This window comes from Pongo pygmaeus, chromosome 22 (assembly GCF_028885625.2).
Source record: "Pongo pygmaeus isolate AG05252 chromosome 22, NHGRI_mPonPyg2-v2.0_pri, whole genome shotgun sequence".
Lineage (NCBI taxonomy): Eukaryota > Metazoa > Chordata > Mammalia > Primates > Hominidae > Pongo > Pongo pygmaeus.
Window position 1 is genome coordinate 26,695,728 of NC_072395.2, and position 14,475 is coordinate 26,710,202.

Consider the following 14,475-nt stretch of genomic DNA (forward strand, 5'->3'; position numbering starts at 1 on the left):
GTATCCTATGTCAGCCAGTGTTCCAGGCACAGGAAGTATAGCAGTGAGGGGAAATGACAAGTCCAGCTCTCATGAGGGGTAGTGGAGGAGACAGGCATTAAGCAAGTAAATAAATAGAGAGAAAACATTTGTATATGAAGAAGATTTAGTAAAGGTACAGTGATGAAGAGACAAAGGATGCCATTTTACATTTAGGATCAGGAAAGTCCTCAGGAAGGGAATGGTATATCAACAGGGTGAAGGAGTAATTCAAGTGGACGTCTGAGGGAAAGACATACCAAGCAAAGGGAAGAGTATGCATGCAGTCTGGAGGTGGGGCTATGCTTGGTTGTTTGAAAAGTGAAGTACTGCAGCAAGCAGACAGGAAATGCTTCACTAAATTAATTTGATATTCTTCCTTTATATTCAGCCATTCATCTTACCATTAATATATGTTTTGACATCCTGCCATGTGTTAGACAGTGTGCACTAAGCTGTACTGTAAGAAATGGAGAAACCACGGAGTTCACTGCATTGAAGGAAATCACACTGCAATGAGATAGATGCTTTCATATGTTAAATTAACAGAGGTGGATGTATTGCTTATGAAAACATTTTATAATTTTAAATGGATCAAAGATTAACAATATATATTGACATGGAAATGTGTCAATCATATTTTAAAGCAAAAAGTAGATTAAACGTATGCGTGTGTATCATGCATATATGTAGCTATATCATTGAGCCATTATTAAAATGTGAATATACCTATACACATGTGTGTAAGGGAGAGATAAATAGATGAAGATACATAGCTATAAATATGCTATGCATTACTTCTATGCATAAGCATGGAAGTAATCTAGTTATGCATAGAAGTAATCTAGAGATAAAGCATCAGTCTTTAAAGAATAGTTACCTGTAAAGTAGAATTAGACAGAAGGAGGATAGATTTTTACTTCTTACTTTAATACCCCAAGTGACTAAAAATTGTATAGTATTTTATATTTTTCTTAATTTTTCAAATAAAAGATGACTGGTTTTTAAACATAAAAACTAGAAAATAGCGTATATTTATGAAGTAAAGGTACTTAGCATGCTAGTGTTTAGAATAACAGATTTGTTTATAACAAATACTTTTAACTAGTTTTAAAAAATATATTCTGGATTTTAAAAACTGCTATTTAAAGGCGCATTATTAAGAATGGAAAAATATTTTTTGAGCCTTAATCTAGAGTCCTATAACCTTCAAAGATATTTCAATATTATATCCAAATATACTAAATAAAAAATATGACTTTAGGCCCGGCGCGGTGGCTCATGCCTGTAATCCCAGCACTTTGGGAGGCCGAGGCGGGCAGATCACCTAAGGTCGGGAGTTCCAGACCAGCCTGACCAACATGGAGAAACCCCGTCTCTACTAAAATACAAGATTAGCCGGGCTTGGTGGAACGTGCCTGTAATCTCAGCTACTCGGGAGGCTGAGGCAGGAGAATCACTTGAACCTGTAAGGCGGAGGTTGTGGTGAGCCGAGTTCATGCAATTGCACTCCAGCCTGAGCAAGAAGAACAAAACTCCGTCTCAAAAAAAAAAAAAAAAAAAGAAAAAGAAAAGAAAATATGCCTTTAAATCACACACATAATACTATTGGTATTAAATCGCACACAGAATATGACGGATTAGCTTGTAATGCATTCTTCGTAAGATATACAAATACTTATGACATATAGAGTGCCAATGTTAATGGAGAAAACACTTAAGAAATGATACCCAAACAAGTATAAAATATTATGATAATTGTTAAATATTTGAATAAAAATACAATTGCATAACATTTATAAAAAGAAGAGGAAGGGTATTTGAAAATATACATTTTAATTATTCTAATTCCCAAAGAACAAATAAAATTTATAGACTGCCTTATTTTTATTCTTGTGATACTTCTAAGTATGTATATAAACAGTTAATGGAATTTTTAGAAATGTGTTCTATTTTAGTAGGATGTGGGTGTTATTTTATTATTCAGTTTTAAACAAATTATGTTTAAATAAATATTATATTTTCTACTACTCTACTGTTCTCCTGTTGGCTATTTTCAAGTTACCTATTTATAACTGTCTTCCAACATTGTCAGTAGAATGATGTATAAATATTGTAAGATGCTTTTCTCCATTAAATCTTAAATAAAGGCCGGGCGCAGTGGCTCACGCCTGTAATCCCAGCACTTTGGGAGGCTGAGGCGGGCGGATCACGAGGTCAGGAGATCGAGACCATCCTGGTTAACATGGTGAAACCCTGTCTCTACTAAAAATACAAAAAAATTAGCCAGGCGTGGTGGCAGGCGCCTGTGGTCCCAACTACTGGGGAGGCTGAGGCAGGAGAATGGCGTAAACCCGGGAGGTGGAGCTGTAGTGAGCAGAGATCGCGCCACTGCACTCCAGCCTGGGCGACAGAGCGAGACTCCGTCTCAAAAAAAAAAATCTTAAATAAAAATAGAGAAAATAGACCATATTTTTAAAATAGCTGTGGGCATATCAGTAAAAGTATTACCAATTTTGTCAAATATTCTTTTATTTTCTTTCCATTAAATAGGAAAACCAAAGAAAGAACAAAGATAAACAGATAAAACTACTCAAAGAAATCCTACATGGAATTAAGGTAATATGAAAGGGATATGCCTTTGATCTATTTTGAGTATAGTAATACAAATGAAATTTGTAGTGTTCTCAATATCTCAGAGTGATGATAGATAATAATCGTTGGCAGAAAATTTCAGATTTCAGATATTGTAGGAATTCTTATCACTAAAATAACATTTAAATGCAAAGCCAAATAAAATGCAGCCATTTTCTTTTTGTTTCTCACACAAGTAAACACAAATATCCCAAAAGTCACAACATATTACTTATTTTAAGGTATTATGTTGAAAAGATGAGATGAAGCAGGCAGGAGTGGTAATAAGACATCCATCAGTGTAAAGGCAGATTTATATAAGGGAAGTGATAAGGTGTCATTTAGGTTATTTTATGTGGGATACAAATGATCACATAAATGCTATTCTATAAATAGTATGTCGCAAATTATTTTTCTCTAGAAAAGCTGGGGGAGTTTAAAAGTGAGAGCAGTCAGTATCCTTGGGGTCTGATAACGGGTGTTATAAAGCCTCTCTCTGACAATACTGATAATTGCTACCATTTATTAAATATTTTCTATGCATCAAATGCTGTGCTTATTACTTTATGTTTCCTCATAGAATTCTTATAAACCTCAAGGAGAAGATTTCCCCTTTCCATTTTATTAACTAGGAAACAAAGACACTGAGCAGTTAAGGGTCAGGTCTAAATTTACAGAACCAGTGAGAGTGTATTAGAGTTCTCCACAGAAGGATAATCAATAGATTTCATATAAAGAAATATAGATATACAGAAATATGAAGAGAGATTTAAGAAACTGGCTCATCTGACTGTGGGGGCAGGCAAGTGTAATATCTGTAGAACAGGTGGGCAAACAGAAAATTATAGCAGAAGTTGATGCTGAAATCTTGAATCTGAAGGCAATCTGGAAGCAGAATTCCTTCCCCACTGAGGAACCTCAGTCTTTTCTCTTAAGGCTGTGAACTGATTTGATAAGGCCCACTCATATAACAGAGAGTAATCTGTCTAACTCAGAGTTTAACTGATTGAAAAGCTAACAGCATCTAAGAAATACCTTCACAGAAACATCTAGACTCCTGTTTGAACAAACAACTGGGCCCCATATCCAGTCAAGAAGTCACATAAAATTAAGCATTGCGGCCGGGTGCAGTGGCTCATGCCTGTAATCCCAGCACTTGGGGAGACCAAGGCATGTAGATCACCTGAGGTCAGGAGTTCGAGACCAGCCTGGGCAACATGGAGAAACCCCGTCTCTACTAAAAATACAAAAATAGCTGGGTGTGGTGGCTCATGCCTGTAATCCCAGCTACTTGGGAGGCTGAGGTAGGAGAATCGCTTGAACCAGGGAGGTGGAGGTTGCAGTGGGCTGAGATCATGCCATTGCACTCTAGCCTGGGCAACAAGAGCAAAACTCCACCTCAAAAAATAAAAAATAAAAATAAAAAAATAAGCATCGCATAGAGCTGGAATTTGAATGTAAGTCAATTCACTCTAAAGTGTTTGCAATAAGCCAGTGTAGGATCCTATTTCCCCACATTTTCTGTCTCAGAAAATAGTTTACAATCTCAAAACACTAATCAGCTTTCAGAGAATGGCTTGAAGTCCCAAAACATCTATCGTGAAGAAACTGGAAAGGCAGGGAGAAGAGTTTAGCTATAAAGAAAAAGGTAATAGACAGAAGTGAGAGTTGGGTCAGCAGGAAGAGTGACAGAACTGAGCTAGATGGAAACTGTCTATGGAGTTCTATGGAGTTCTATGGAGTTCGTGCCTTACAGCTGGGATGTTGCCAGAGTCTGGCTCAGAAATAAGCTATTGGGGGTGGTGGAGGCATAAAGCTGGGGAATGGTCATTCCCTCCTTCTGCTCTGCTCCCACCTCCAAAATACCTCAATTTGAGGAAAATATTCTGATTCAGTCAAAGTGGAAGCAATTTAGTTTTCTTTATGGTTGTACGATCATTTTTTATCTTCAAAATTTTGTGTGTGTGTGTGTGTTATTTGTTTCTATGTGTGTATTTTTTTCTTCTATGATATAGATTGTCAGATCATTATCATGTGACCCATTTTACAGATCCTCAAACTTTATGCATGGGAACCCTTCTATAAAAATAAGATTATCAAAATTCGAGATCAGGAATTGGAATTTCAAAAATCATCTAGGTATCTTACTGTATTTTCCATGTTGACATTAACCTGCATTCCATTCTTGGTGAGTGTATGTCATATTTCCTGTTTTGATTTTCAAATCTGATTTACAGATTTACCTCCAAATTACTTGGAATTAAGATGTATAAAGTTAAATATTATGTATCTGAATTAAAATTGTAAAGAAATACATTCATTAACTTATGTGGATTAGAGAACAAAAGTTACAAAGAAAGGGAGAATACTGTATGTGTTTTCATTGGTCTGTATTTTTTAAATACAATAAGATTTACTTCTCTGTAAATTTCTCAGAGATTTTTCATATATGCCTATATCTCTTAAAAATATAATCTACATTTCAGAGTTTCATTCCAGTTTTAAAGGTTGATATGTATGACTGATTCCTTTTAAACGGACTCAAAGGGCATATTATACGGAGATGAGAAGAGAAGCAACATTTATTGAGTTGTTACTGAATGTCAGGAAAGTTACATACATTGCCTTATTTCAATCTCACAAAAATAAGGCATTACTTTTCTCATTTCACAAGACGAAATGGAAGTCCAGAGTAGTTGGAAATGTCCTCAAAGTTATAAAATTAGTATTTAGAGGCGAATTGACATGAAGCGACATTATTCTCTTTCTGTATTACACCATAAACATTGGGAATCCCATGCTATTTTAACTAGAGTATAAATTGCCTTGGGATATGAAGCCATGGGCAAAAGCCAAAGGAAAAGCAAGCCACATATAACCGGAGCATCAGTTTTAATCAAAGTTGCCACTCTATGTTGATAATTAATTTTTTTGTATTTCAACAAACGTGAGTATTATGGAAGTGAATGCAATATTTACATTTGGAATATGTTGGTAAAACCATCCAAGATGTATTTGCATAAGCCAGTACTATATACATGATAGTAAGTCCATTCTCATGCGTGAATGAATTTTTCCTGCCTTTTCTAAATGAAATTTATAAGAACAAATATAAATCTTAGCCATGATTTATTCATATCTTCCTCAGTTAATCTTATGACACAAAGAAAGAATAATTATTATATATAAGTCAGAATGTATGCAACTGGAAAATAAGTTTACATAAAACTTCTGAATTTTAAAGAAATGATGAACTGGTTTACAATGTAAATGGGAATAATAACTGTGGTAAGAATATAACGTCTTACAAGAAAAGCGCTGGACCACATGGTCTCAAGGATGTCATTGTCCAAGATACATGAGTTTATGACCCGTACTAAAATATATTTTATGTTCTTCAGCAAGAGTACTAAATTTCAGGAAACAAACACAATTATTTAGATTTTATTTTCTAATTTTGAGGACTGTAACTAATAATGTTGTTATCAGTAGAAATTTGAAGAAAATAACACATCTCTATTTTTTAGGTGTCCCTGGCAACCTTGTGTGTCTATTTCTTACTGGATGAAGGAAACATTTTAACAGCCACTAAAGTGTTCACATCGATGTCTTTGTTTAATATTTTAAGGATTCCTCTGTTTGAGTTGCCAACCGTGATCTCAGCTGTGGTCCAGGTACATACAGAATACCTTAAACCAGGAATTATTCCTTTACTGGAGTCTATGGTTTGTGACATTTTATTTCTTTGTCTTTTTAATTTTATTTTATTTCACTTTATGTAGTTAACACTGCATTCAAAATTAGTTTTCCTGAATTAATGAATAATAGAGAACATTATAGAATAAAAAGAATCATGTCTTCCTTGCTTGTGCTTTTTTTCCATCAAAGTGACTTTTAAATATTTCAATGTGTTATTTTGTTTTCCTGTTAAGTGTTAGATTCTCTACTTAGCATTTTTAAAGCTGGTGTTAGCCACTATGCCATCACAGGATTCATTTCCTGTTTCCAACGGAAAAGTTATAATTAGGTGCTTTGTATGAAACTAGATCGAATGTTTTCCCAGGGTTCAGCAGCATTTCATCTATACTGAATGAATAAGCAGGGAGAAAAGCACATTGATAATATCAGTCAGCCAACAAGCCACGTGTGAGATACCTGGGTCAGCCTGCTTTTAGTTGTAATCTCCGGTTCCTGGAGGCAGTTTAGATGCTAGATACAATGAGTAGATGGATGCTAAAGCCACAAGAAACCCAGAAAAGTTCCTTGATCCTTTTGCCCTGAGATTTATGGTTACATTTTTTGGATGTCAGGTTTGGCCACCCTCCATTCAATTATTTTCCTCAAGTCTGGATTCATAAACAAAGTGAATATTTGCTTATTGGAATCATCCTTTAATCTAAGAACTGTACTCTTTAAAAAATACTGTTGGAATAAGAAGTAACATAATTGAATAGTAAAAACCAATTAAGCTATTTTTGTTACATCTTCTTCATGTTATTTTTCTTAAAATAACCAACAGAGGGCGTAGAACAACCGCTGATGTGATGCTTTTAGCATTTGATTTCATAGCACACTTCTCATAAAGAAAATGTCAGTTCTTAGAGTAACAGTTTGGTTCTAGTTTTGAAATTAGAATCTAGCTAAAGGTCCGATATCAAAGCCTTTTCCAATTGCTAGCAGTACTCTGCTACCTTCATTTAAGGAGACCATTTTTCCAAAATGGAAAAAAAAGAAAAAGCTAACTATGTTCTGATTTGACTCACTTGGTAAACAAAACCACAGCCCAATTACATCTTATGTGTTAATGATACAAGTCCCCTAGCACAAAGTAAATAAAAATGTACTAGAAATTGTATGTAAGTCAGTTTTTAGAAAACAATGTAATTTTATTTATCCTAATGTAGCTAAATATTTTATAGCTATATTACTATATTGCTATTTCCTATTTTACTATAATTGAATGTTATTATTATCAACATTATAGTTTTATCATCAGTAGCAGAATTCACTCACCAATCTTAAAGTTGCTTTTAAAACCTTATTTTTCTATATCACAAGAAAATATCACCCTACACCTGTTAGGATGGCTATTATCAAAAAGTCAAAGAATAACAAATGTTGGCAAGGATGTCAAGAGAAGGGAACGCTTGTGTACCGTTGGTGGGAACATAAATTGGTACATCCGTTATGGAAAACAGTATGGAAGTTCCTCAAAAAATTCAAAATAGAACTACCATATGAGATAGAAATCCCACTTATGGGAAAATATCCAAGGGAAATAAAATTACTATGTTGAAAAGATATATGCACTCCCATGTTCATTACAGCATTATCAGGAGCCAAGATATAGAAACAACCTAAGTGGCCATTGGCAGAAAAATTGATAAAGAAAATATACAAACAATATAATATTATTCAACATGGCAGAATATTATACTAAGTGAAATAAACTAGGCATAAAGAGACAAATACTCTATTATCTCACCTATATGCGAAATCTAAAAAAGTCTAACTTACGGAAGCAGAGTGAAGAAAAGTGCTTATTAGGGCTCAAGTGTGACATTGGGGTGGGGTGGGGTGAATGAGATGTTGATCAAAGATTGCAGACTTCCAGTTATAAGATGAATGTGTTATGGAGACCTAACGTACAGCATGGTGACTGTGGTTAATGATAGTGTATTATATACTTGAAAATTGCTAAGAGAGTAGATGTTAGGTATTCATATACACAGGAAAATAAAGGTGTCTACGGGAGGTGATACATAATCTAATTAGCTTGATTGTGGTAATCATTTCAAAATGTGCATGTATATAAAAAAAGTTGTATACCTTAAATATGTATAATTTTTCTCAATTATACCTCAAAGAAGTTGGGAAAAAATCAATCTTTCTATAATAATTAAGAGTTATTATGGCTTTTCTAGAATAATAAATAGGATTTTCATTTCTTTTTCTCATACCTTTCTGCATAGATGACATTAGCTGTGATCTTTGATTCTTGAAACTGCCCTTTGTCTTTAGGAATAAATGTATTTATAACATTAAATCAATTCAAACTATGCTTGCTATATTTATCTCAATATCTTTAATTTGCGTAAAAATTCTACTTAGGCTGTAAAACGTAGTAAACATTTTTTAGTTTAAATTCTACTTGAACCCCAGATAAATTCCATCTCTGCTTATTTTGATAGACAAAGATATCCCTGGGCCGTTTGGAAGACTTTCTCAACACTGAGGAGCTTCTTCCTCGAAGTATTGAAACAAACTACATAGGAGGTCAGCACTTCCTCTTTTCATTCATTACTTATTTGACTTCTGGGTTGAAGGTAATTGGTTCTAAAATGCATCATTGTATATTTTTTTTCTTCCTTAGATCATGCTATTGGGTTTACAGCTGCTTCTTTCTGCTGGGATAAAACAAGAATGCCAGTTCTAAAAGAGTAAGTCGTGGTTTGGAGAATTTTTTTTAATGTTAATATTGGGTTCTAAAATGCTCCATATTTTTATTTCTTAGAGGTTTTTAATAAGATTAATATACTGAAACTAATAAGACTTTTAATCTCTCATTTTACCTTTCATTTTCGTGGTGATTTTGCTGTCCTTTTTTTCTGTTATTTCTTATGTCTGCAGCACTTTATTGTTCATTTGTTTGCATTTTGGAAGGGTAGGTGTTTGTAGAAAAAGGTGAAAAGCAACAATTTCAGGGATGATGCTAAGTGCTGCATACAGTGACTTATCTAGGAATATATTTTAAAAACAACCATAAAAAGAATTTCCTATGTTGTCTCCCTTTCTTCTTATGCAGCTTGAACCTAAAGATTCCAGAAGGAGCTTTAGTGGCTGTTGTAGGGCATGTCGGGTCTGGAAAATCATCCGTGCTTTCTGCCATTCTAGGGGAAATGGAGAAACTTACTGGAGTAGTTCAAAGAAAGGTAAAATAAAAAATACATTCTTTCAACATCTCCTAATGTAACAAGCTATAGCCAACTTGTCATTAGTGTCGATAAGAATTTATCAAGTTGAATTGAAGATGCAAGCATTTAATGGGCATTTCCAGTTTATAACAAACACTTCAATTGCCATAGAAATTGATTAACGATGGGTGGATTAATGACAGAATTCTGTTCTCCAAATACTTCAGCAAATCATTTATAAGTGCTTATAGTAGTTGTTTGATGATGTTAACTGAATTGCAACCAATTATAGAGAAACGAATGTAATTTATAGTGTAATTTGATTAGGTTTCTATATATTATTCAGCAAGGTTCCCTAAGTAATTACAGCCATTTCATTTCTAAGAAGGCTTGTAGCCAATCTCAGGTAGGATCTTTGACCAAAAAGAAACTTCAGAAAAATAAAGTTATTAATAACTTACATTTAAGATTCAGCATTAGGACCATGAAGAGGTCTACTCTTGACTAACTGTTCTATTCTTAAAGGTCAATAAGAATAAGAATTGAACAAGTTCTTCATCAGCTTTCTCTTTTTGAAACAGTAGACTACCCAATGAGTTTTTCCTTAGATGTAATCAACTCTTAGGTAAAATACTAAGTAGCCCAATCTTTTCTTCTTACCTGTGACAAGATGAATAAGCTCTATGTATCCTGAGATCAGTATCTCTTCACTCTCTTATTTTTTCTTTACTCTCTGGGAAAAATCAACTCCAACTCCTTTTATTTTTCCTCGTATATTTCTTTATACCCTTATATCTTTCCTGATTCCAGTCCTTTGGTGACTAATTTTTTGTTATTCTTTTTTATCTCGGCATGACTGTTACCTAGTCTAGGGCCAAATATGATTCCTATGACTTTTTCTAATAAGATTGCACTTAATGAACACCACTATTTTTAAACCTTAAATATACTATCTGTAGCACTATGCTGTTTGTAGCAATTGCAATTAGCCATTTCTCTGCAGTTCAAGATAGCTGTACCTTTTACTTGGGTGTACATTACAAACATAATGAGTGTCATATTAATTTTATTTTTATTTAGTTTTTTCAGCTATTTTCATTAAGCAATTACTGAGCCCATGCTATGTGCCTAGCACTTTCTGCCAGAGAAGTAAACGTGAATAAGATATGCCCCTCTTCTTTCAAAGGTCATAGTCTAGTGACGGAAACACCATAATCAATTATAAAAAAGTCTAAATCAGATATAAAAAATGAATTAAAGCTTAAAAAACAACCAATTCTGCTTCGAAGGGTTCAAAAAAGAATCTGAGAGGAGGTCGCCCTTTATTTGATCTTGAAAAATAATTAGAAATGGATAAGGATAAAAATAATGTCAATTCTAGATTTCACCTAATTCATTAATAATAGTAATAAGCTGAAAAGGCTGGGGTGAGAATTGCATAGGATAATGTGCAAAGACCTCGCCTAGCTCCTCTCTATGAATACGTATGATGATCATCATCTTTATTACGATTGTTGAGGCTCTCATAATAAGATTTAAAGATTATTTCTGATATCTTTGAATGTTTTTAATTAAGAAGGTGTTCATAGTGATGAAAGAAACTGTAATAATGCCATTATTACTGGTAAAACAGAGGATATTCTTTGTTTATATTAAATTACAGATGCCCAAGTAAAAAGATATTATCTGTTTTTATAACTGGTCATTGGCCTTCAGGAAGATTTTGGCCTGGATCAATGGCAAGATTTGAAGTATCACACTCTTAATTATTTCCCCAAATATTTTTTATTCAGAATTTGTATCATCTTGATTATCTCTATTTAAGTAAAATTAACATTATAGCAGCATTTTCAAAGTGCTTTTGTGTGCACTTTCTATTTTTCGGTTTTTCAGATGATTACTTTTTTGAGGCATATTTTAATCCACAATGTTCAAACTCTAAGACTGCCTATTATCACTAAACGTTCTCTGTAGATTCCCTACTCTTCTCAGTATCAAAAGCTGACACCAGGCACCATTCATGAAAAGTATTCAGTATTCAGTGTTCTGTGGTAGAAACATCAGAGATTTGGAGACCATTTTTGAATTCACAAAACTTCTATTATAGTTTCATTATTAAGAATGAAACAAAATGTTTTCATTTGTATGTGAAAGGAAATAATAAAAGAGAACATTTACATCTCTATGAAAATTGATCAACTCTTTTTCAACTGTTTTAATACCAATAAAAGGCCATACCTCTTAATGTAGTATTTAGTTTCTGTTTTCTCATGTTCTTCAGTCTCTTCTCCTTTGTTTTTTATCCTCTGCACTGCTCAACTTGCTTAATACATAGCAAATATTGAAAATATCAATCAGTCACGTGCTGATTTAATATGTAATTCAAAGCAAAGTTTAGATTATTCACTTCACAAGGCAATTTGAGAACAATTCCTTTTGTGTTCAAGATCAGGTCAGATCAGAATTATATTGTTTTTGATCAAAAGCCATTCTGTGTCTTACATACTCAACAAAGAAGAATTATAAGTTCATCTTTGACCTTTAAAGTGGTAGGTAGAAATCAAAAGGCTAATAATGGCTGCACATGTGTGTATATCAGAAAGTACTTTAAGTGTCTGGTATTGTTACAGAATGTGGAGCACTTAAAATACTAAATCAATGTTTGGATTGAGTCCATGGGGCAGATTGAAAGGTAGGCCACTAGTGCAAATACTGTGGGTTCTTTTTCTAGAAAAGAAGGGTTAGTTGAGAAGATATTTTATGCAGCAGACTGTCGTATATTTAAAAATCATTTCAAGGTATAAAATCATAAAAAATAAATTTGGGATCAGTGGTTAATGTATAACACACGGAGATTGGCCACCGAGATCCTCCTATTAGTTAAGACTTCTACAAGTCCCAGCTGTGGGAGTATGAACAGGAAGTCATGTCCTTCAAGGTTGGCCTGGACTTGTCCCAGGGTCCCACTTTTGCTCAGCCTGACTTGGGACAGCTCTGATGACCAATTCTCTTCCAGGGCACTCTGGAGGATTGGCCAAAGCTTTCTTGGTTCTGCATCACATCTGCATCTGTGGCTTCTCCCTCTGCCTAATCTTCCCTCTTCCTTTCCTTCCACAGGGGTTGATCCCAAATAAACAACTTGGGCCCCAATATCTGATTCAGTGTTATAGACTGAATTGTGTTCCCCCAAAATTCATATGTTGAAGTTCTAATTCCCAGTACCTCAGAATGTGACTGTAGTTGGACACAAGGTCTTTAAAGAGCTAGTTAACTTAAAATAAGCTCATTAAGGTGTATTCTAATTCAATATCACTGGTGTCCTTATAAGAGGAATTAGCGTGTGCGCACACACACACACACACACACACACACAGAGGGAGAGAGAGAGACACCATGTGAAACACGAGAAAATTACAATCATCAACAAGCTGAAGAGAGTGGCCTCAGAAGAAATCAACCTTGCTAACACCTGATTTCGGACTTCTAGCCTGCAGAATTGTGAGAATAAATTTCCATTGTTTAAGCCACCCATTCCATGGTATGTTGTTACTGCAGCTCTAGCAAACTACCACACTCTGCATCTGCTTCCAGAGAATACCACTAGAGACAGATAACTTAGATAGAAGCTATAGTGAAAGTAAATAAGAAGCACAAAGTAACTCATTTGGAGAAATTCCAATAAAACATATAAAATATGGTGCCATGATCTATATAATTATATTTATCTATATTAAATTTTTTGTTTCTATTTTAAAGCTAAAGAAGGCAAAACCATGAACTAAATATGTTCCTTTACTATGGATCATGCAACTTCTCCTTTTCTCTATTTAAGAATTTTTTTTTAACCTCTTTCTTTTTTAGGGCTCTGTGGCTTATGTTTCTCAGCAGGCCTGGATTCAGAATTGCATTTTGCAAGAAAACATTCTCTTTGGCTCCATCATGAAGAAAGAGTTTTATGAGCAAGTATTGGAAGCCTGTGCTCTCCTTCCAGATTTGGAGCAGTTGCCAAAGGGAGATCAAACTGAGATTGGAGAAAGAGTAAGGAAACTGTAATTTATCATGTAAAGAAATATAATCCCATTCAGCTGTGCTAATAAAATGTTTATGGCCTTTTTCTTGAAGTCTCGAAGAGCTATACAACTATAATTTTTAAAAATTATTATGTAATTCCTATGTAAGAGATGGCAGTATTAGGGACAAGTAATTATTTATAATTGACTGGAAAACAGATTAAAAATCAGTCAGAAATTCTGTTGTTAGTATCCACGTGGGGGAATAAAAGCCCATTAATTAGATCATCAAACTTTTGTTTTGGTGGCTGGCACAATGCAGTTCACTTTCTAAAGAGTGACTAATAGTTTTGTTTATTCCTGTATCTCTGGTGCGCAAAGTCAAGGCTAAAACAGGGGCAAAAGAGCATCAGTCTCCAGCAGTGGCACCCGAGTCCAGGTTCTAAAGAAGCTCTGATAACAACACTGTTATGAACGTGCCTTCTCCACGTTTGCTCATTCTTGCTTAAGTGGAACTTGTTTCCCAATCATCTCTCTTTGTTCTATTTCATTTTCATTGTGTTAGTAAATAGTCATTACTCTGCTCAGTGTTTTGGATTTAAAAAATATATATATCATGAGCCGAAGTATGAACCCCGAGAGATTATCTCCACCCCCTGACTAAAATCTCCATTAATTAAACATGAATGCAAAAGTAGCCTCTGCCTACAATTCATGTGTGCTATAAAGATGAATAAATAATCCTTACTGAGTGCTTTGAATCTCTGAAAAGAGAGTGAGCATAACATTGTTAGACATTTTTACACCTGCCCTCATGTTATCTAATAAGCCCATTATAGAAATTAGTACAATAAATATATAACAAAATTGTAGAACATAGAAATATATAAAATCTGGGA

At 34.2% G+C, this 14,475-nt stretch overlaps 1 protein-coding gene across 1 annotated transcript in view; it reads left to right on the forward strand.

The window, feature by feature from the left end:
- LOC129022711 (multidrug resistance-associated protein 1-like) overlaps positions 1 to 14,475 on the forward strand; it is a 92,914-nt gene that overhangs the window by 30,465 nt on the left and 47,974 nt on the right. The window contains exons 7-13 of the mRNA XM_054468971.2: positions 2,572 to 2,637; positions 4,703 to 4,840; positions 6,180 to 6,326; positions 8,844 to 8,928; positions 9,026 to 9,092; positions 9,458 to 9,584; positions 13,428 to 13,604. Coding sequence (XP_054324946.2) covers positions 2,572 to 2,637; positions 4,703 to 4,840; positions 6,180 to 6,326; positions 8,844 to 8,928; positions 9,026 to 9,092; positions 9,458 to 9,584; positions 13,428 to 13,604 — 807 coding nt within the window. The remainder of the gene's footprint in view (positions 1 to 2,571; positions 2,638 to 4,702; positions 4,841 to 6,179; positions 6,327 to 8,843; positions 8,929 to 9,025; positions 9,093 to 9,457; positions 9,585 to 13,427; positions 13,605 to 14,475) is intronic.